Consider the following 24,450-nt stretch of genomic DNA (forward strand, 5'->3'; position numbering starts at 1 on the left):
CATAGGCTATCTATAAGAGCTCTACACACAATATTTAAACACATGTGCACCAATCAAAGAACATTTTAAATTATCCAGTTAACGAATCACATTGCTAGACAGAAAAACCAATCACAATTAAAAGTATATATAAGTACAAACTGAGGCCACAGCCATCAATAAGGTCACAGGTGCCATATTGGTACACCTTAGCCTACCTCAAAGGTGGCCTGTGCCATATTTATACACCCAAATAGTGATCAAAAAGTCAAAAGTAATATTAACACAACAATGAATTACTATACAATCTGAATAATTCATAAGGGATTGACAGAATTGTATTTATCCCCAATCAATCTTCCTGGATCTTGCCTATCAACACTGATCAAATCAAACGGAAAGAAAGTTCATAAAAAAGAAAAAAAACTGAAATGTTGTCCATAACTCATAATAGGATTGTTTACATACTAATTTTGGTCAAAACAATCAAAATGGCCATTGGATATGATCAAATTGGTAAGCTAATATGATCCTTTTGATTAAAATTCTATAAAAGATCAAATACTGCATGAAACCTACATGATTCCACATTTAATCCTAAATCTGACCCTCAGACTTTAAACTGTTTCAGAATTCGGAGTTTTACAGCTCCTAAAAATATTTACTAATTCATTAATATTTACAAAAACAATAATGTAAGTTAGTGCCTACCTTGATTTGATCATTATCAAACAACTTGTATAAGATGTTGTGTTTATGGTCAAGGTAACAAAAAGAAAAGGAAGAAGAAACACAAGATACCTCTCTGCGCCAACCATTCATTTAGATTAATGGGAATTGGGGCACATTTGGGCGTTTTCAGGGCAAAAATCTCCTGTCATCAGTGGTGACAAGCTTTAAATGTCATTGGCCTAGACAGCAACAAAATTGCTTTGACATAACAGCAAAACAATATCAGGTCTTACTGGCTTTTATACAAATGTATAAAAAAACAAAAATAAAACTTTCAATCATAACTAGATGGTGTCGTTTCTGAAGAAACCACAAGATGTTGGCTTTGAAACGCAAGAGGTGTTGGGGCCAGTCGCCCCTGGTGCATAGAGAGTACACAAAGTTGGTAGAATCTGGTTTAAAACGGTGAAAATTGAAGCAGATCAAATTGTACCATTAAAATCAATCAAAAAACCTGATTGGCTGTTTTTGGCTCCACCCACTTTTAAAATTTGAATCCCAGTCCCCCTGTGACCGACTGTGCCAAGTTTGATGTCCCTGCCATTAACTGTGAAAGAATGGCAGCAACTTATATATTGACATTGATTAGCAATAGGTAACATTTGATTGGCTGTTTTAAGCTCCACCCAGTTTTCTGAATTTTAACCCCAGTCACCCAGTCATGGTCTGTACCAAGTTTGGGGCGTCTGGCTTTAAAACTGTGAGAATGGCAGTATTTGAAACTTTTACATTGAAGTCAATAGGTAAAATCTGATTGGCTGTTATTGGCTCCGCCAACTTTTTCTAAATTTTGACCACAGTCACCCAGTGAGTAATTGTGCTGAGTTTGGGACACTTGGCATGGACGCCGTAATAATAGCAGCAATTTGGTGTTTTTCATTAAGGTCAATGGCTGAAATCCGATTGGCTGTTGCCCCGCCCCTTTTTTTCCTAATTCTGAACCAGAGTCACCAAGTGACTAACACTTTAAGGTTTCGGAATCATGACATTTAACATGTAAAAATGGCAGCAATTTTATGTTTTTCTATTGAAAATCAATGAATGACATTTGATTGGTTGTTGGTGGCTCCACCCACTTTCCCTAACTTTGAAGTGCAAACACCCAGTGACCACATTTGTGATATTCAAGGTCCATGACATCAATACCGTGCAAATGGCAGCAATTTTAATTTTTCCCATTTAAATCATCAAAGAAATCTGATTGGTTGTTTTTGGCTCCACACACTTTTACAGATTTTGATCCCAGTCCTCCAGTGACCAACTGTGCCAAGTTTGAGGACCCTCCCATTAAGTTATTTCACATTATTCAGCAGCAAAGTACAAAAATGTTACTACAGCCTTGAGTCTTTTCCCCTCTCCCTCCTTCCCCAATACAACTGTGTCTTCCTGTTGCTGCCAACAGTCTTTTGCCCCGATCCCAGATGAAGATGATGTCCCAGGCACAGCAATGTCTCAGGTCAGAACAAATTCCAGCCAGTCAGGTCATGGCACTTTTGGGGTCAATGTCGGCCACTATAGGCCTGGTGTAGTAGGCACAATGGCATATGAGACCACTATACAGTTTGCCTTCCTCGGTCAATGAAGGAGGATCAGTTTGGATCAGCTAACTTGAGTGCAAGATGAGATCAAAGAAGTTCTAAAGTGGTGGCAGGGCCGGATTTACGTAGTGAGCGCCCTTAGGCCCACTGCCATTCGTCGCCCCTGTCCCCTCCCCTATATTTGTACAAATTCTCATCATCTGGACTGAAGCAATGGGGATTGTTGCATTGGAATTAAAAAAATGATTGCATATCCAGCGCATCCCCAGTGTTTTTGAACCAATGTGGGTGTGGATGGGCAGCAAGCCCGGTGGCCTTTCCACAAATCCGGGCCTGAGTGGTGGCTTGTCCAGGGAAGAACAAAGCTTTTTCCAGTGGTCAGATTTTCACTCACTCACTACGGACTAGGCTGGGGGGCCATTTGGGGGAAACAAGCAGCGTAAGGCTTGTGGCCTGATCCATCATTTATGCTGCAAAAAGTACACTAGAAATAAGAGCGGCTCTACAGAGTCTACTGCACTTCCAGGACAAGTTGGAATGGAAAAATATGACCATTCAATCAGACAATGTCACCACAGAATGTTATCTAAAAAAGCAAGGTGGTACAAATCTAAATCTCTCAAAGAGGAGCAGAGCAGCATCTGCTAAACTTCACGGCCATACCCATACCAGGATGTCTCAATACAAAAGCAGGCTTCCAAAGCAGAAACGTGTTGGATCAGCATGAATGGGAGCTGAATTAGGCAGTGCTCAACAACCTAGTGGAAGCCTGAGGAAACCCTTCCATAGACTTAAAGGAGAAGGAAACCTAGTCGGCGCAAAAAACCCCCCCCCTCCCGTGTGTTGCCCACCCTCCCTCCTCCCCACTGGCCTACCCGTCCCGCTGGGCAAATGCCCCTAACTTGTTACTTACCCTTCTGCGCAGGTCCAGTCTACGGAGTTCACTGACGCCATCTTCTTCCACGCGATCTTCTTCCTGCTTTGACCGGCGTTTTGGCGCATGCGCAGTAGGAGCATTTTGCCGGTACGATCTACTGCGCATGCGCCAAAAGTCACGAAGGCTTTTGGCGCATGCGCAGTAGATCCGTACCGGCGAAATGCTCCTACTGCGCATGCGCCAAAACGCCGGTCAAAGCAGGAAGAAGATCGCGTGGAAGAAGATGGTGCCTATGAACTCCGTGGACTGGACCTGCGCAGAAGGGTAAGTAACAAGTTAGGGGCATTTGCCCAGCGGGACAGGTAGGCCAGGGGGGAGGAGGGAGGGTGGGCAACACACGGGAGGGGGGGGAGGGTTTTTGCGCCGACTGGGTTTCCTTCTCCTTTAATGGCTACAACGAGAAATACAAAGTCCAAAGTTCTTTTCCAGGAGACGGAGGCACGGACTGGTGGCAGTGGATGCCCTGTCCCAGACATTTTCCAGGAGGGGAGGAGTTAACACATAAGTAGCTGACATGGATAGTGGCCAGGAAAGGAAAATCACGATTATCATGTAGTCATTTTCCCTTATCTCTGACACAGTAATCAAAGGTTTTTGTACTTATAGTACATGGGGAAGTGTGTTTGTGTGATAACTGTTGCTATCAAAGAAACATCAGTTCTGTCTGGATTTGTGGCAGGGCTTTCTGAGAGTATATACATATGGCAATCATTTAAAACATACCTTTCAGAGCTTGGTTTTTATAAATATCAACTGTGAACCTCTAATTTGACATAATATACTATTTCCCATATATAATAAGGAATTAAGTTTAGCCAGGAGCAGTAACCCATAGCAACCAATAAGATGTTTGCATTTAAACAGGTGACCAGTTAATTCTACCTGCTCATTGGTTTCTATGGGTTACTGCCCCTGGGCAAACTTAGTGCCTTTGGTTCCCCTACAGCTCCAATAAACCTTGTGTAAAATCTGAAATAACAACATATTTATTTCATTTTAAAAGTTTAATGAGTTTTTGAGTCCAAGTTGTAATTTTCTTCAAAATGTTTTTTTAGGTAAGTGGCCTTTGGTCTTCTCTTTGGTTCACGTGACAGCATCTTCTTGATTATGGCTTCCTAAAAAGAAATATTTAAATTAACTACGGTATTCCATGAAATTATTAGTATCATATTTATTTAGATATTTATTTATATATTTATTTATTTAAGTCCTCTTAAAGGAGCCATAGGGAGTATAGGGAATTTTTTCCATTGCTTCATAGCTTTACTCCACTAATGGAGTTAAAGGTTCATTTACATATGCAATGCAATATACAAAGTTGGAATGCAAATCTCCAGGTTATCTGAGCAGAATACAGTCTATTTTCCAGAATTAGGGTGTAATTGCTGGTGTGTGCTAAACTGCATTTATCAGAGCTTGGGCATGACCGTGATGCACTAATATGGGTACAAAGTGGTATCTGGTTTGATAAATCAGTGTAATCCTGTAAATTGGGGAGCATGTTTTCTCTTTTGCATTTGTGTTGCTCTTAGGAGAAAAAACATTGAAAATGTTGACGGCTTCCAATTCATTTGTGGCATGAAAAGTGGGGTAGAATCATTCCAAAGAATTCTAATGGACAAATGAGTGCTGTTTAATCCTATGTGTGAAGACACATTTTGCGGGTGTCCCGAAGGTCAGCACCTGCACAGCCATTGTTAAAAGGGTTGTTCACCTTTAAATTAACTTTTAGTGTTATATAGACAGTGATATTTGAGACAATTTTCAATTGGTTGTTCATTTATTAATGTAGCGAGACTGTAGTTATCAGCATACAAATAAGTGGTTTTAATGTTGATATGGTTTTCCCTACCCTATGTACTTAATGCACCCATTAAACCCTTCTGCCTCAACTGGATTTTCTCCTTTCTAACAAATTTCCACTTTTTTTCCTATTCCTATACTCTCTTTTCTTCAGTATCTCACCATTTAACCATACCTTTCCCTTTTGATATGGTTCTCACATTATAGTGTCCAGTGCAGATATTATGTGCAGTATCCATGCAGGAACTGGCTAACTGTAACTATAACTTTCTAACAAGTGGAAATTTGATACTTACCTCAATGTGATATTGCTTTACAAAGCCCGGTGGCAATTCCCCATTCCGTAATTTGCCCCATTCCTAAAGTCAATAGATAATGTTGGTATGTAGAGTGGGATATGCCAAAACAATACTCAAATAATTAAATATATATGCTAAATCATTCATCCATATACTGATAGTATGCACATTTATATTTACTGATTGCAGAATAAATTAGAAAATATATAACAGATATACAGATAGATGGATAGATAAATAATGTAAATATATACATGTTATATGATATTTTATAGAGTAAAAAGCTAAGTTCCACTTTACATGGACTGAAATGGACATTGCTTTCATTTATATCTGCTTTCCAGGTAGCATGAATCATTGTCATCTTACATGTAGCACTTGCCTCTTTTTTCGCGTTAACATCTTTAAAAATATAAAAGAGCTCAACCAGTATTAAGCCTAATGGGAATATGTCCACTTCACTTTCATATGTCTCTTCATGCTGGAAATAAAAAAAGAGAACAAAAAATGTAACAATCTCTACAAGTGATCAAGGCTCTGTCTGTGCACAGGGAATAGAGACTATAACAAACAAAGTACCCATCTTTTTTATGGGAGAAGTTAACCTAAATATATGATTTTTTTTTGTAATTTACAGGCCTGAAAAAAGGAGAAATAGAGCAGTGTGAAGGGCATTGTGGGAACTGCAGTTTTGGCAGTAGGGCGCCAGTGGTTTTTCATCAAACAGATGATAACTCTTTATTCACAGGAACGCAGACCAATATGAGGTTTGAGTCTACTCGGAAATGTCCAACGCCAAGCACAGGCCCTCCAAGTGGAACCTTGACAGGAACACATCTACTACTAGGTCTGTACACTTGAGTCCCTACTCGGTGGGTTATACACCCAGGACTTCTAATACCTCTAATCTCCTTTAGGCTGCTCACTAGCTTCCCTAATCCTATTCTCTCATTCCTGGAGTGGGTTATTACAGAACTATCCTCACACTATCTTCACCTATTTGGCCTACCTCCATCCAATCTCTGAGCACCATTCACCTCCTCCAACAAATGGGATCCAAAGAGGCCGAGCACATGTTGGCTTCCCCTTTTAAAGACTAGAACAATTGCATCTCCTGGCCAGTTACTAAACAGCCAGAAAAACACTTTAATCCAGGATTCCCCTCCCAACTGTAAATAAAATAAGGCCATCTCCCATAGACTCCATTTTAATCAAATAATTAAAAAAATTTTTTTATTTGTAGTAATAAAAGTATAGTTTACTTGATCCCAACTAATATATACATGATTTAGACAGAGAGGCAACACTGCAAAGGAGGATAAAAGGCTGCTTGCCTGTGTTCATTTGGATGATAAAATATCTGATAGAGAACGGTGTAAAATGGTTGTGGGCCACGTTAAACTGATGTATGAGAAGGCTTTGGGGTCCACAAAGTAGGAGAAAATGGACTATATGTGTCCTTCAAATCACCAACTTGACATTCCAACATTGTATTTAAAGTTAATGTCTAGGTTAATTGCTCATTATATTAGTCATATTTACCTGTTCTGGAGCCATGTAGGATCGTGTTCCTCTGCCTTTGGTTCGTTGCAGAGCTTGCCTGTCTGCCTCTCCGGTCATCTGAGTCACCAGGCCAAAATCTCCTATTTTAATTTTCAGATCTTCTGCAAAAAATATATTTGCAGGCTGTAAAGAAAAGACCCAGTTAACATTTCATGAATAAGCACTGTGAATGAACAGACAGTTTGCTTAAGATGCCAAAAGTGCTAAACATGGAATAACAGTCAATTATATTGCTAGGGTTCAAACAGTAGCTTGCCTCAACTTCTGCAGTGCACATTCACCTAAAGAATCAGACACAAACTTCATTTAAATCTTTAGGGTAGGAAGTGACTGCAACCGGGTTTGGAAATTATTCAGCACTATTGCTTCTTATTCTCGTCAAAGTGCAAGCACACCTGGCAAATACTCCTGCCAGAAATACCATGGGCCAAGCTGAATAACAAACAAGCAATGGTGGAAATTGAAAAAAGGCTATATGGCACAGTTTAAATAGTGGATAACAGATAACATTATGTTCTACAGAGTTTATCTGTTGGGTAACCAGAGCCTTTACTCCTTTGAATGGCTGCCCCCATTGCTACACAGCAGCTTATTTATATAAACAATAGTAGTGTTTCTGAAGCAAACACAACGGTGCAGGGCAACACTTCTTATATTTTATTACTTTAAAACACTTATTTTTTGATGTTACTGTTCCTTTAAGCACAACTTCCCTTTCTTTGCTATAGTTTATACATGAGCAGTGGTCAGCTCCATGTTGCAGCCTGGTGATCCCAGTGATGGCCAACAAAAAGAGCAACAGTTTTAACTTTAGAAACACGTTGCAGAGAAAATGTGGTCTCTGTGTAAAATGTATAATGCAGCAGTACAATTCTTAATGAATCAGACCAGGGATGACTGACAGAGTTGGCCAACTTGAATATATTGCAATATATGGACAAACTATTCCTGTTTTTGTCTAAAATGCATTTTCTTCTACGTCCCTCCATGTCAGTACACATGGGGCATTGCCCCTCCCAGACCTGGAGGTAGGACCTATAACATAGCCAATCAAAATGAATCATGACCTATAAGACCACATGACTTCCTCCTCACCACAGTTATTTTTTGTCCTACTGGACAGGGAGGTAGGATCTCCCTCCTCACTTTTTATTTTTTGTTGAATTTTGAGAGAAATCAAACACAGTTTTTGTTTTTTGTTTTTCTTTTGTATTTTCTTTTTGTTTATTTATTTATTTATTTTTTACCTCTGTGTAGACACAGAGGGATGATTCCCAGGTAATGGAGAAGATTTTACCTGATGCCTCAAGACGCATAATCTGTAAATTATCGCTTATTGGGAGGAAATGCAGGTGTGGGCATACCCATGGTCCTAGCCCTGTGTTAAAATAGCCCCCCTGCTATATGCCCAATGAGGCACAAGATTCAATCTAGTGCTTTTTGGGAAGAGACACAGTTGTGGGCTTCCCACATTATTACCTGTGAGCCTTTTGTTTTTTCTTCTGTATTTTTATTTATTTATTTATTTATTTATTTTTGCTTATTTTTTACCTCTGTGTGGACACAGAGGGATGATTCCCAGGTAATGGAGAAGAATTTACCTGATGCCTAAAGACGCATAATCTGTAAATTATCGCTTATTGGGAAGAAGTGCAGGTGTGGGCATACCCATGGTCCTAGCCCTGTGCTAAAACAGCCCCCCTGCTATATGCCCAGCGAGGCACAAGATTCAATCTAGTGCTTTTTTGGGAACAGACACAGGTGTGGGCTTCCCACATTGTTACCTGTAAGCTTTTTGGACTCCCCTTTTCTTTTGAGTTATGTGAGACTTTACAGAACTCTACAGAACTTCTGCAAAAGGGCCGTGGGTATGCATATGGGCTAGTTATAACTGCCTGAAGCTGGTGAGTATGATTCTTCATTATCTACTGTGTGTAGTGCACTGGGAAGTCTGCATGCTAATTGGCTAATTATGTCCCTCAGCTGAGAGCTATTGGGGCTTTGGCTGGAGTTTCCATCCAGCTAATTAGTCACTATCTGATAAGGTGCAGGTGTGCCTTCGCCCCGTTGCTATTGCTTTTATATTTTAAGCCTTGTATGAGTGAACCTGCATCCTCTGTGCAGACACAGAAGTTATATTGGCTCATGTTACTAAGGCACCTCCAGGAAGGGCTAGAGGTTGCACTGGTCAAGCAATATGGCACCTCCTTCCTTGTTATGAGTCTCCTCTTAACAAGCAGTGTTCCACCTGGATATTCCTGCTGACAAGCCTGAGCTATCTGGTAAGGTGCCTGTGTTCCCCGGACTTCTTGTATTATCTGAAGTCTTATGTTGTGAGCTGGCGTCCTCTGTGCAAAATACAGTATTGGCTCTTGCTACACTTTAAGTACTGGCTGGTGAATCCCTTTGCCTAAGCAGTGTGGTACCTGAATCCAGAGATTTTGATTTCTCAGTATCCATTGTGTATTTGAAACATTAATTTCACTGGGAAGTCTGCATGTTAATATGCTTAATATGTCCCTCAGCTGAAAGCTATCAGGGCTTTGGCTGGAGTTTCCATCAAGCTAACTAGTCACTATCTGGTAAGGTGCAGGTGTTCCTTTGGCCCCTTTGCTATTGCTGTTTAATATTTTAAGTTTTGTATGGGTGAACCTGCATCCTCTTGGCTGACACAGTGGTTATATTGGCTCATGTGCTCAAGCAGTATGGCACCTCCTTCCTTTCTTATGAGTCTGCTCTTAACAAGCAGTGTTCCACTGGACTGGATATTCCTGCTGACAAGTCTGAGCTATCTGGCAAGCTGCCTGTGTTCCTTCTTATATTATATGAAGTTGTATGTTGTGAGCTGGAGTCCTCTGAGCAAAATGCAGTTACACAAGGTACTAAGTCTGCATGTTAATAAGCTAATTATGTCCCTCAGCTGAAAGCTATCCGGGTTCTAGCTGAAGTTTCCAACCTGCAGACTTTTCATTGCTATCAGGTAATGTGCAGATACTCCTCAGTTTGCTACTGTTGTTTCTATTGTCCTCTGTGCAGACACAGAGGTTATATTTGCCTTTTATTACACTGGGTGCTTGCAGGGTTGGCTGGAGGCTTGCCTGCTGAAGCAGTATGGTAGCCCCTTCCTTACATTGAGTCTGCTCAGTGCTGTAACCTGATGTCATTGGGCCCCACAGCAAATTCATTTTAGGGCCCCTAACATATCCAGAGGTTGTGCTTTTTTACCAATACGTATTGAAATTGCTCTTTATTTGGGCCTCATGGGTCCCTATACCTTTTGGGCCCACCTGCAGCCACAGGGTCTGCTTCCTCTTTAGTTACGCCCCTGAGTCTGCTCCTTAGAAGCAGTCTGCCACCAAGGATCTGTCTGGATTATTCCTACTGTCTAGCGCATATTATCTGGTTAGGTGCCTGTATTCCTCTGACTTCTTGTATAGTTGTCATCTGAGGTCTTAGGTTTGTGAGCCCGAGTTCTCTGCGCAGACACAGTAGGCAAGTGTGCTCTTATTACACCTGGTATTTCCAGGACCGGCTAGGGGTTTGTTCTGCTGTAGCAGCATTGTGCCCCATTTTTTCCTATGATGTTTCCACACTTAACAGGCAGTGTTCCGAGTTATATGGTGTCTTTTTGTGTGATGTAGGCCTTCTCTTAGATATTCTATTCCCATCTGGTGGCTTTTGTTGGGAGCTCAGTTGTAGTTATACTACATCTACTGAGTTTTTGTGACTGTAGGTTTCCCTTCTTTAATTGTTGGTAGATTAAAGGGCACTTACTGTTATGTCTATTGGCACCTTAACATGCTTGAAGCCAACTTGTAGTCTATGGCCCTTTGTGTGGCCTCTGGCTTTCATTATGGCCCTTGGCTTGGGTTAGAGCCCTTGTTTTGGTCCATGGCTTTTTACCATGGTCCTCGGCTCCTGGGTCTGCTGGCCTTTTACAAGGGCCCTTGTTCTGCTGGCCTGTTGCATGAGCCTTTGGCTCATGTGGTTTTTTACCCTTGGCACATTTGTTTGGTTGTCCTTTTACCTGGGTTATAATGGCTGCGGGCTTGTTTTCATGGCCCTTAACTTAGGTGCTTGCTTGCCTTTTACCAGGGTTCTTGGGCTGTTGGCCTTTTCTGTGGCCCCTGGCTAAGGTGGCCGCTAGTTTTTATTATAGTCCTTGTGGGCTTGTGGCTGCCAGTCTTGGCTGTGACCTATGGTGCATAGGTCACCAGCCAGGCTGTGGCGGCTGATAGGCATGGTTACTATTCTTGCTGTGGCCCTTGGTGGGCATGTCTGTTTGCCTTGCGGCAATCCTTGGCAGGACAACAGCCATTGGTTTTGTCTTGTCTGCAATCCTTGCAGGTATGGTTCTGGTTACACCAGCAGTAGGCATGATTGACTATTTGGTTGGATCTAGCATGGGTTGTACCATCAGCTGGTGTTTGCTCTGAGTTTCACAGCCCATAGCTAATTTTGTTGCTGATTGGTATTCAGCAGCTGATGTTGGTCATATGTTGGCTTACAGCTAACTTTTTCTTCTGCCTTACATGCATTGTTTTTGGTCTTGTATGCCACTGCTTATAATCAATAAGGCTGGCTTGTGGACCAGGGTTTTGCAAGTTCAACAACTGACGTGCTCCGTTGTTGCATGTATGGAAATTGACTTTTGTGTCAGGTGCCAGTGCAGTTGGTTACCTTGTCCCTAAGGGTGGCATTCACAATAGCTGGCTTATTTACTATTGCTTGTGTATTCGAATTCCACTCTGGTTTTTTGCAAACACTTCAGCTGACGGGCATCTTGGCCTGCTAGTGTGACAATGGCCTTGCACATCTATGTTGGAATACATAATAGCTGGCTGGTCCACCACTGGTTGCATGTATGGTTGCTGGCTCTCTGCCAGTGGATTGTGCATCATTGCTGGTTGGTACCAGTTTTTGTAGGCTATAAGCTCCTATTGCTGTTTGACCATATTTAAGTGGTATGTATAATTGATCTCTTGTGATATCTTTTGACATATTTTTGCCCTGTATTATGTATGTACATTCTTTTTCTTTTTAAATATATCTAAATATATGACTATTCAAATACCACTTGGTCTTGCTGTTTATTTGGTGTGCAGGCCTTTTTTGGTTAACATTGTTCTGTGTTTGGCCTTATATGGGGGCTTTGTAAGGGCTTTGTTTGCACCCATATGCTAACTATATTGTATATATCTTATACTAGAGTGCCCTCCATTTGAAAATATTTTCTATAAGCTTCTGGCATGCCTGATTTTGGATTGTGATCCCAGCTGTTGGCTGGTTCAGTAGCTTCTATGTATGGTCACAGGTTTGGTTCAGTTTTTGCATAAACTGTATCATTGTGCAGCTTGAGCTGTAGTGGCCTCTGCTTTTGTGGGTGTTTTCTAGAACTGTAATTGGCTTGGGTCCCATTGCTTGCTTGTGTAGCAGTTGGCTGGGGCAACAGCATAGCTTACTGGTAGATGGCTTTAAGTCACATTGGTTGGTTCAGCAGCTTATCCTTGTGCTGTTGTATACCCAGTTTAGATTTGGTGGTTGGTGGAGCTACTGGGCTGTACCAGCATGGCTCTACAATGGTTACAATGATATGCTGATTTATGATAACCCAGAGTTGGTGTTCATTTAGTTAAGTCTTCATTAGGTATTATTAGCCTGGAGTTAGTGGATCTTGGACTGATCTCTGGTGTAGAGGTGACTCCGGTCAGCACTGGTTTGAGCTGCTTCCATTAAGATGCAGGACCAGGCTAATGTGGGCCAAGTCTTTTTAGGGCCACTTGCTATTGCTGAGGATCGTGTATTTCTCCAGCACTGGTGATAGATGCATTCAAGTTGTGTTTAGTTTCTGATCTAATTGATTTCCTGATGGTTTCTAGGGTGTTTTAGTTCTGAGATGGCTATTGCCATCATTCTGGTTTTGTCCTAGGCACCTTTTTTGTTTTAACAGTTGCAGGATTTTTGTTCTTCCCCAGGTGGGGTTTTGTCAGATAACCATATTGCAGGTATCCCTCTAGTCACTGAGGGAACCTTTTTAAACAGAATATGTTTATTCTTAATCTGCAATGCTTGATCCTCAAGTACCGGTCTCTGTAATTTTGTGGTTGATTTTGTAGCTCTTGTTAATCGTTTACCATGTCCTAGGACATGTTCTTGTGCCTTTTATCTACCCTTTTCAGGAGATATACATTTATCAGCTCCCCTGTTGGATGGATGTGATGCTGGCCTTTTTTCAGGGCCTCCTTAGCATCAGTTTGGTTTTTGCATTATGTTGGTTATTCCCACCCCTTGTTTTCGGTGCATGGCTTGGTAGATCCCATGTGTACTGACATGGAGGGACGTAGAAGAAATAGAGAATTTTACTTACCTACTTGACGTAAATTCCTTTTCTTCTAGTCCCGACATGTCAGTACAGGGTTTCCCATCCCAATTATTTATGTTGGTTACTGTACTGCTATGGCAAAAGTATAACTGTGGTGAGGAGGAAGTCATGTGGTCTTATAGGTCATGATTCATTTTGATTGGCTATGTTATAGGTCCTACCTCCAGGTCTGGGAGGGGCAATGCCCCATGTGTACTGACATGTCGGGACTAGAAGAAAAGGAATTTACGTCAAGTAGGTAAGTAAAATTCTCTATTTGTGCATGAAGCTACTTAAAATGTTTTAATGTCCTATAGATTGAAAGTCAAAGTAGAATTTGTATGCACTCCCTGGCCTTTCCGTATGCAATAATCTGGTGCTCAGTCCTCTAGGGAGACGGCTCTCCCCTGGGTTCACAGGAAACGAAGAATTGAGGGAACGGCACACAGAATAGATTGAAAGAACACCAGCAGGAATCATGGGGTCCCATACTACAATGTTAGCTGGACTAGGGTCCCAATTATTAAGCCACCTAGGCAGAGAGCCATGCCAACAAGAAGAAGGGGCCTCAATAGATATGAATATGACCCACACAAACACATACAGTATCACTCATTATAAAACTTTGCCCATAATCCACCCAGAGCCTGCCCATTGTCTATCAAGCCCTGCCCCCATTGTGGCACATAAATCTCACTTTTTTGTTAAGCACCCCCTGTACCCCCCTGATGGTTACCCTGTGTAGAGTTAATAGACCTGGGTTAATTTGGGGATCATTTGCGTGTGGCATCAGGATAATTATAAAATACCACAATCTTATAGTGTTCATAAATAAAGAAATCTAAAAATCTTTGGTACATTTTGTCACATTAATAATACTTCAGAGCTTACTTACATTAGACAGTTACATTACTTTAATAAAAGGGGACAGATAAATGTAATTTAGACTCACTTTAAGATCTCGGTGAATAAGGCCTTTTGAATGAATGTACACCACCCCTTCAATGACTTGCCGAAATATAACCAGGCTTTTGAATTTTTCAACTTTATTCATGCGTGCTATCCAGCTTTCTAAAGTTCCTTTTTCACACCACTCCATTCCTATGAAGAGATACTCCTCTTTTAATCCCGCCGGTGAGCTATAAAATAAAAGCATTATTGCAATTCAACTAACAACAATCACTTATCGAATGTTCACATGTGCAATAATTTAGTTAGTATAGTAACTGATCATGGCCAGGATCAGGCCGTAGTGTGTGGTAGTAACCATGAGAAGAAAAAAGGCTCCCCTAGTAATGGCCAAAACAGTGCAGAAACTGTAAATCGCCTACAGCAGTTGGTGGGGCTGGTGCTACTTTCAGTGAAGCACCAGTCTGGTGTCTCAGGTAAGCCAGACACCCCCATCGATTATACCTTTCCTTCTCCTTTAAGCTCATCATAATTAAAGAAGAAGCTGGAGGTAAAACCATGAGAATTACTGGCTTAAACACTTAAAAATGAAAAACATTTTACCTGTAATCTCTGCTGCTATAGCTGCTGTCTGAACAACCGTCTTCTCCTGTCCAAGAATGATGATATCTTACAATGTTTGGGTGATCTAGATGTGCCAAAGCTTCAACCTCTTTTATGCATTTACTAATGCAAATTAAAAACAAGATTATTTGTATGTAACGAAATACTGAAAACTCTGCATAAAACCATTACTGCACATAAAGATTTGTACATTAGAAAAAATTTATCTCCTGCCCAATCAAATATGTTTTTCTCTATCCCACTGGAAATTCTTGCCATAACCCTTATGATAATAACATTTTCTGGTTAAACATTCCCTTTTCTGAGGAAACCTCTTAAAAAGGAGTGGTACTGCAAAGAAACACATGGAATATTAAGTTAGTACAAGTACAAAACCACTGTTTATATACGTTTTCTATATGACAGGTGTAATCAGAGGTGTTTTATCAATTATGGCTCATGGGAATACTTTTTTTTTTAATCAGATTCTTTTTATTGAGTACATTTTCACATTAACAATAAGAAAAAAAAAGGAAAAGAAGGAGAGTAAAAGCAGGGAAAAAGAGGAAGAAAAAGGGAGGAAATAGCTAAAGTTAGCCAGATTGAGCACTGCATTCAGTTACATCGTAATTATCCCATTCGGTGTACATTGCATTCTCGAACACCATTATATTCCAGATTTCACCAAATTTGCCCATGCAATATAGGTGAGTTTTTGTCCTGGGAGAATTTTGGCCTTCCAGAATGCTTGCGTAGGGGCTTCCACAGCCTTCCAGGTCATTAATATGGCTTTTTTTGCATAGTGCAAGAGTTGTAGCAAGCACAGTCTTTCACTTGACTTTAACATTAGTCCCTCAACGTGTCCCAAAAGGAAAAAGGCAGGAGTCCGTATGGTCGGCTGGCCTGCAGTGGAACCCACAACCCCTAACACCTCAGACCAAAACCGCTGTATTTTGGGGCAGTCCCAAAAAACATGCATGTAAGTGCCCACATCTTGATTACATTTCACACAAATATCCGGGCACCCCGTTTAAATCTGTGCTAGCCTATGCGGAGTCAGATAGACCCTGTTTAAAAATGTGGTGCAAATATATCTGTCCCGTACTGCAATGGAGGTGTCCGGTATTTGGTCCAATATGTCTTTCCAAGCTTCCTCCTCTATTTGGGGAAGATCTTGGGACCATTTCAAGGCAACAACTTTTACGGGATCAAAACTGTCCTGAAGTAATATGGTATAGAACCAACTTAGCGCTTTGGTGAGTTCTGCCCTATAGAGATATTTCTCCAGGGTGGATGCTGCAAGTGTCAAAGTGCCAGTGGGAAATTGGGCCTGGAAGGCATGTCTAAATTGTAAAAATCGGAATAACATATAAGTCTGAAGAGCAAATTCATCTTTGAGCTGGGCATATTGTTTCAGGACATCCCCCTGTACCACGTCCCCCAGTAGTTTCACCCCTGCTCCAGCCCATAACCCAGCATCTGGTAGGGTGCTAAATTGTGGGAGTTTGGGATTACCCCAAATCAGGGTCCATTTGGACAAACTGGCCAAGGCCTTGTAGGGAAGTATTACAGTTCTGTGGAATACTGTTCTCATGGGAGTCACTGTTCTCATGGGATGCGTCAATTTAGAGGCAGAGGGGAGCCCTCTGTGCAACTGGTTGGCCAAAGCCTCAAATGATGAGACCACAGCTGCCTCGAGGACCTTGGCCTGGTTATTAGGGTCTGGGTTGAGCCACCACCAGGCATACACCAGCTGACTGGCATAGAAATATAAAAGAAAGTTAGGGAGGGCTAGTCCCCCCTTTCTTAGTGGGGCTTGCAACATCTGAGTTTTGATCCTCGGTCTCTCTCCGGCCCAAACAAACCCCCTCACCAAGGCGTCTAGCTCACGAAACCTTGGTGGTCTTGGTGGGTAAGATAGGTGAATTATGAAACACATAGAGCAGCTTTGGTAGCAGCACCATTTTGAGAAGGTTAATCCTGCCCGGCAAGGACATCGGGAAACCTGACCAGTGTTGGAACTTGTTTTTCATGCTACGTATGACAAGCGTCAAGTTCAAGTCCAGATATCTGGGGGCTTCCCTATGTATCACTATTCCCAGATATTTGAAAGTAGTTACCCACTGTAGCTGAGGGCCATGTTGGGGGTCCCTTCGTGTATCAGGATCTATGGGAAAGACCAGGGATTTCCCCCAGTTTACTTTGAGGCCCGACAGATTCCCAAAGGTGGAGACCTCCTCTAAAAGAGCTGATATTGACTCTCTTGGGTCTGCTAAATAGACCAGCATATCATCCGCGTACATTGAGACCTTTTCCTCCAACCTCTGCATCTTAAGGCCCACAATGTTCACATTGGCTCGCACTCGGATGGCTACTGGCTCTATGGCCAGGGCAAAGAGGTAGGGGGATAGTGGGCACCCCTGCCTGGTTCCCCTCTGTAGTGGGAATTCCCTCGATAATACTGTATTCACCAGGAGCCTGGCCCTAGGAGCAGAGTACATTGCTTTGACCCACCTAATGAAGTTATCGCCCAGTCCAAATCTCTCTAGTGTTGCCCACAGATAAGGCCACTCCACTGTATCGAAGGCCTTTTCTGTATCAAGGGACACCACAACCCTCTCTCCCCCATTTTGGTGCATGGCCCCAATGTTCGTAAATAGGCGCCTGACATTAATATCTGTGGCTCTTTGGGGGCATAAAACCCGTCTGGTCTGAATGTATTATGTTATCTATTACTAGCTTTTCATGGGAATACTTTGATAGAAATATAACACAAAGAACTGTTCTAAGATCGAGAGGAGCAAATAAAGCTTTACGCTGATGACACCCTAGTATATCTGGGGGACCAAGGGCCTTCCTTTTGCAGCCTTGTAGATCTGATCAGATTTGCGCACCTCTCAGGGTTGGTCACCAGTGCTCTTAAATCCACTATTCTACTGGTGAATACCCCTTCAGACCAAAGTAGATGGAACAATCACACACCCTTCCCCAGATCAGCCCGGTGCACAATCCCAAAGGATCCGGCAGGCTCGCGTATGCTATAGAACAGAAGAAGATCGGCACACAGGCGTTCAAATTGCAGTGTTACCTGCTCGTTTATTGTGCGGATTGCAACGTTTCGGGGGGCACGCCCCTTTGTCAAGCAATAAACAAACAGGTAACACTGCAATTTGAACGCCTGTGTGCCGATCCTCTTCTGTTCTATAGAATACCCCGTCAGCACAGGGAGACCTGGTAAATTCACCATTTTAGTGGTCAACCAGTTTGCCTACTTGGGAGTAGTGATCAAGCTGCCCATTCAGGGCCGCTTCTGCCATGAGGCAAGGTGAAACCCTTGCCTCAGGCGGCAGCGAGAGCCCAGTTACAAGGGGCGGCAAAAAGCCGCCTCTTGTAACTTTAACCTGGAAATTCGGCTCCGCTAGTGCAAAGAGCGCTATTGCGCTCAATGCACTAGCGATACTGCCCCCTGAAACCCGCTCCGACGCTAATTTTTAAGCGCGGAGCGGGAGAGGAGAGACCCCCCTGTGGGGTAACCTATGCTTCCCAGGTATTGCTTGACTAGGGAAAAACCCAATATGGGAAAGGAGTAAGATTCTTGCAATTGGGGACATATGGCAAACTGATCTCCTTTGATACATTGAAGTGCAATTGTCAACTGCCAGCACACCAGTGGCTGCACTATACCCAAATAAAAAGGAGACTGACAATACAAAATAGACAGCAACCAATTCAGCTAGCCCAATACCGCTTGACTGCCTATCATGGGCAAGGCTCTACGAAAGGTCTTATATCCAAGTTATACTCAAGCCTCCATTCTACACTATTTAACAAAGCACTTAAAACCCTAAAGGAAAGTTGGGAAAGAGATGTGGGTGCATTAGATGACGAGGAGTGGGATGAGCTGCTAGCCTTCTCACTATCGGTCTCGCTAAACTATAGAGACCGTATGATACAACTTTATTTTATACATAGAGCTTACTATTACCCGGCTAAATTACATTGCATATTCCCTACGCTTTCCTCTGAATGTCCCAGGTGCCATGCACAACAAGCCTCACAGCCACATGGTGGCACTGCACTAACACAATACTGGGCAGGGGTTCTTGATAGCCTGGATGAAATCCTAGAAATACAATTATCAAGAACGGCTAGCGTATGCTTATTGGGAATTGGTCTCAAAGACACCTTCACCTACCCCCAAAGCATTTTTATCAGAGAATGCCTATTCCTAGCTAAAAATCTTATTACACAAAAATGGAAGGACCCACTACCCTGAACTGTCTTGCAATGGAATAAGGAGGTAAAACAACTTTGTACCCTTGAGAGTCTTATATACAAGAAGAGATGTAGTTATAAAAAATAGCAAAACATCTGGGATAAATGGCTAGAATAGAAGGAGGACTATATCGTTAACAGAAGAATAACCTTGTACGTAACTATTTCACAAAGAATACCGTAAACTTAAATACAATTTATAAATATGGCATATTTTCTCTTTTATCTGTAATGAAAATGTACATATTATTGCAGTTTACAACAATTAAATGAATATGAAAAAGGAAATGGCTCACTTGCTGTGTAGCTTCACCCTCTTGATGGCATAATACTTATTAGCCAGTTTGCTCTTTGCTTTAAAAACAGTTCCAAATCCACCTGACCCAAGACGACTTATTTCAGTAAAATTCTGCCGAAAACTAAGAAAACAAAAGAAACATTAAAAGGATTGCTACAATGTAACTAATTACTTACAAATACTTTAATAATCTTTACTGTGTGGACACTATCATTTTGGCTAGCACAAAATGTAATTGTGTCTATTTTCGCCGAGTTTTTTCTTAAAGGAGGACTAAACCCTAAAAATAAATATGGTTAAACATACTACTCAATATCCTTGAGAATTTAACAAATGCAGCTGTCGATACAAATTTGATTTTTAGATGCTTGAACAGCGAATAGAAAAAGTAGGTTCTTCCCCGTAGAGCATAAAGTCTAAGTTAATGCTCCTTGTGCACGTCATACTCTGCCTGCCCTTTGCTCCCTGTACGTGGCATACTCTGCCTGCCCTATGCTTCTTGTGCGCGTCATACTATGCCTGCCCAATGCTCCTTGTGTGTGTCATACTCTGCCTGTACTATGCTCAGTGTGTGTGCCATACTCTACTTTCCCTATGCTCCCTGTGTGTGCCATACTCTGCCTGCCCTTTGCTCCGTGTGTCCCATACTCTGTTGGCCCTATGCTCCTTGTGTGTTTCATACTTTGCCTGCCCTATGCTCCCTGTGTGTGGCATACTGTACCTGCCTTATGCTGCCTGTGTTCCATACTCTGCCTGAGTGAAGTGAACCTACTGGGGGTTTGTTGGCATTTGGAAATAGTTGTTAGGGGGTCCCCAAGGTGTTAAATCCATATGCTTCATCCTCCCCTGTGGATAGCACAGCAACCACCAGCACACGATTAAAGGGTATGTCTTAATATAGTTTAATAAACTTGTTTCACACATGAGTGATATCCCTGCAGTGAACACCAGCCATTTGGTTTTTTGTGTGCTTCCACCATTGATGTGGATATAGTCTTAAAAGTCCTTGAGGTAACATGGGTATGGTTTAAAGTGGGTGTGGTTTAAAACAGGGAGCAGTCAACAATGGCTTTTATGATTGGCCCCCACAGCATACGCCAGAAAAATTACCGTCCTCGGTACCACAGTAGTCGGACAGCACTGTTTTTCAGGTCTACTTTTTCCTTTCCACCAGAATAAATTATGAACTATTCCAATGGTGCAATCATGTCGGTAAACAGAATTCCAAATGTTAACATAAAATATATATAGCAGAAATCTCAGAATACATTTGCTCAAGGCTTAAAATGATTTTCAGATACTTACGCTTCATTCAAAGTGCACAGGACTCCTTTTTCTTGGTTTGGAAATGTTGCAATTAATTCATTTTTTCTAGGGAAAGAAAAAGCAACACACAGTTATCTATAATATTTTTATTCTGCAGAATTAGGCTATGATATATTCAGGTTGGTAAGCTAGTTGAACATTTTACTCCAGTTAGAAACATGGATAAACTTTGCTATGGAGGTTCATTCTTGTATTGAAAAATTGCTTAGAATGTCATTTTCTTTTATTCAGCAAATATTATTTTTGGGTTTACATTTCCTTTAATCGTCAGTCATTATTTTATTGAAAAGCACTGTTTTCCTTTCTCAAAGGTGCATTTAACTCATGCTTCGTAGCTGTAATTAAAGCTATCAATCAGGCCACAGCGATAATTGATTCTGTTGATCATTTGCTTACGAGGGCTTTTTCCAAAATATAGGCTCAAACATTGTTTTTCATTTTCTGAGTAAACATGATTATATAAATCTCATATTACTCTTACCCCACAGCAAGAGAGCACAGAACCTTTTGTCTGCACATTTGTGTGCACAGAGAAGGGGGTGGGTTAAAATAATTACCAAGTTGTGTGTTTTTGCACCAGAATTTCTGTTTGTATGACAAAGTACATTGGCCCAGTATCTACCCCTATTGAATTTGAGACACACTGCAGAAATTCTTGTCTGGCACAAAAGTGAATTGATGTCACATCATAAAGACCCAGTGCAATGCAGTCTTGCAGGTTAGCAAGTTATTTAAACTGATTTTTTACTAGTAATGAGCCACTATACAATTTGACAGCTCTCCAATTCAAACAGTATCTATTCAGCCAATTAATGGAAGAGATATGGTTGACCATTACATAAATTGCTGGGGAGCATAATCTTGCAAAGTGACATGTAGAGCTGCAGTAGTAATATATTAAAATGAACTAGAGCAACATTAATATTTAAAGTAGATGTTCACCTTTGGACAAGTGTCTGAATATGAACATCCTGTGTCAGTGTACTTATCTTTAAAAAATTAAGATCAACTGGGAAAATATTTTTATTTACAATACACAGGCTGTTTATATCCAGACATTTGTCCAACTGTGAACATCTCCCTTATTATAGGCAGGGGCATAACTACGGAGGAAGCAGGAGTGTTGTGGGAGAATAGGTCAACTTACCAATGTTTTGGGGTCCTAAAATGAATTTGCTATGTGACTCAGTAACATCTATTCACAGCACTGAACAAAGAAACTAAAAATAAACAAAAAAAGAAAGCAGCTATTTCTATGCCAGCTTCTAAAGAGAGCAATCTCCGACCAGCTGGTGAGGTACACATGGGCCAAACTGTCCAGTAAAAACTGATATCTGTTTGGACAAAGGGTCGCTTACCTTCCTTTGCAACCATTAGCCATGTTCAACACGTTTAGTCGGAACTCTGCACTGTGTAGTGTTATAAATTTAACAGGTATACAGAGTACTGCAGTAAAGGAGGGAGTGTAGCCCAAAAATGCCCAGACTAACATACAATTACATGGAACTTCCTGTTGCAAATCAAAAGTAAACAGTGCAAAAATATGATTGTGGTGCCCTAAATGGAAGATGAAAACCTTTCCTCATGTGACAGAGAGGGGTCAGTTATCATGAATAGCAAAAAGCCACCTCTGGTAACTTTAAGAGCCAAATTTCTTTTTTTTAAATAATCCTTCCCCATAGAGCTTACAGTCTCAGTTGCATAATTAGTGGTGGCAGAGTGGAGACTTGGTATGCAAACCCAGCAGTGAGTGCAAGCAAGATCCGAAACGAATTATTATTGCCCTGGGCAATGTGGGAAAAATCGGACTGGGGGGTCAGGGCCCCCTAAACCCCTTCCGTTACCACCACGGCCCACCATCCCGGCCACAAACCACCTCCAACCTCCATCCTCCCAGCCAGCATGTACCTGCTCCGGGAAGGGGGAAGGATCTGGGAGCACAGCGCCCGTGGGGAGTAGGTCTGGGTCAGCAGGTCCCACCATGTTTTTTCCCGTTTTTTTTGTTTTGTTTTTTGTGTCCTGCCAGCCCAGTCCGATCCTGAATGTGGGCAATACATTATTAAAAGCATAATGATGTACAGCATTAAGTTGTATTACATTTTCCAGGTCTACTTTTTCCCTTCCACCAAAATAAATTATGAACTATTCCACTCTATTCAAGAGTTAAAATTATTTTCAGGTACTTACATTTCATTCAAAGAGCAAGGGACTCCTTTTTCTTGGTTTGGGAACTTTGGAGCTAATTCAATTTTTCTAGGAAAAGAACAACATACAGTTACCTTAAAATATTTTTATTCTGCAGACTCATGGTATGATATGTCTAGGGCAGTAAGCCAGTTAAACATACTTTTGCATTTCAAAAGTAAACAGGGCAAAAATCTTACCGTGGGGTCCTTAACTGAAGAATTGGTGTTGCATTTAATGGGGTAGGAACATCTTCCTGCGCAAAAATCAAATCAAAATTATTAGTTAAAAAATGATACAGTTCACAGAAAATCAATTATCTAAATAAATATCTCATAACACCAATAAAAAAAAAAAAAAAAAGAGAGACTGCACATGGCCAGATTGTAGAGAGAAGTCGGCAGAAGGGGAACAGGATTGAGTTTTGAATTAAAAATTATGAATTCTGTGTGTCTGGTGAGAAAATGCCTTTAAAGGAGAACTAAACCCTAAAAATGAATGTGGCTAAAAATGCCATATTTTATATACTGAACTTTTTGCACCCGCCTATAGTTTCAGCTTATCAATAGCAGCAATGATCTAGGACATCAAACTTGGGTTGATGGGTGAATTTATATGGCAGGCGCGAATTTGTGGCGAATTTCCGCATTTTGACACCAGCGAATAAATTTGTGAATTTGCAGAGAGAATTCCGACGCTGGCGACAATTAAACGGACGCCCATTGACTTCAATGCGCGTCAAGTTGTCGCCGCCATCAATTTTGACTCCCGCCAATTGACGCCGGCACAAATTCAGCCATCACTAGTCACAGGGGAATCAGCAGAAAAGAAGATGAGGAGCTACTGGGGCATCTTTTCAGACACAGATATTAACTGTTAAAGGGCCGCAGGGTTTTGTGTCTAAGGGGGGGCCGGCCATGCTTCACTTACTTGATTAGCCAGGCCACCCCCTGCTTTCAGCGTGCTGCACAGCAGCTCCGTGCACGGAAGCTTTTCTCCTATTAAGATTTCCTGTACCCTCATTGGTCCTTTAAGAATAAGTCCCGGTAAATTTGCATTGGGATTTGATACCCTTATCCAATCCCTGTACAGCTTTACTGGGAGGACCACGGGGGTACAGGAAATCTTAATACGAGAAAAGCTTCCGTGCACGGAGCTGCTGTGCCATATTTCTGATCACCAGTGGCTTTTTATAACTTGTGGGGGGGCAACCTATAAATTTTTTTTTCTTTACTTGCAGGCGGGACCCTGATCACCAATGGCTTTTTATAACTCGTGGGGGGGCCCTGATCACCAATTATTTTTTTTAACTTGTAGGGGGGCCTTGACCACTAATTTTTTTTTAAATTTTTATGGGGGGCCCTGGCACCACCGTTTTTTTTAACTTATAAGGGGGCCTAACCATCAACAGCTTTTTATAACTTGTGTGGGGGGGTTACCTTTTTTAGTGATGATGTCTGTGTGGTCTTTTAACTGTAGTATGGAGTGGGCGGGATCTGGGGTGGGGCTTGAAATTTTGTTGTACTTGGGTTGATGGGTGAATTTATATGGCAGGCGCGAATTTGTGGCGAATTTCCGCATTTTGACACCAGCGAATAAATTTGTGAATTTGCAGAGAGAATTCCGACGCTGGCGACAATTAA

The 24,450-nt window shown here is 41.6% G+C and overlaps 1 protein-coding gene across 6 annotated transcripts in view; it reads right to left on the reverse strand.

The window, feature by feature from the left end:
* Positions 1-4,175: 4,175 nt before the first annotated feature.
* eif2ak2.L (eukaryotic translation initiation factor 2 alpha kinase 2 L homeolog) overlaps positions 4,176-24,450 on the reverse strand; it is a 43,960-nt gene continuing 23,685 nt past the window's right edge. For 5 of the 6 annotated variants that reach the window (XM_041562018.1, XM_018261544.2, XM_018261543.2 and 2 more), the window contains 10 exons: positions 23,008-23,063; positions 22,811-22,876; positions 20,603-20,668; positions 19,296-19,418; positions 14,725-14,847; positions 14,165-14,351; positions 6,831-6,974; positions 5,671-5,769; positions 5,286-5,348; positions 4,176-4,301 (listed from right to left, as the gene is read on the reverse strand). In XM_041562018.1, the coding sequence (XP_041417952.1) occupies positions 4,191-4,301; positions 5,286-5,348; positions 5,671-5,769; positions 6,831-6,974; positions 14,165-14,351; positions 14,725-14,847; positions 19,296-19,418; positions 20,603-20,668; positions 22,811-22,876; positions 23,008-23,063 (1,038 nt within the window). In that variant the 3' untranslated portion in view covers positions 4,176-4,190. 6 annotated transcript variants of the gene reach the window in all.

The sequence above is a fragment of the Xenopus laevis genome, chromosome 5L, assembly GCF_017654675.1.
Source record: "Xenopus laevis strain J_2021 chromosome 5L, Xenopus_laevis_v10.1, whole genome shotgun sequence".
Lineage (NCBI taxonomy): Eukaryota > Metazoa > Chordata > Amphibia > Anura > Pipidae > Xenopus > Xenopus laevis.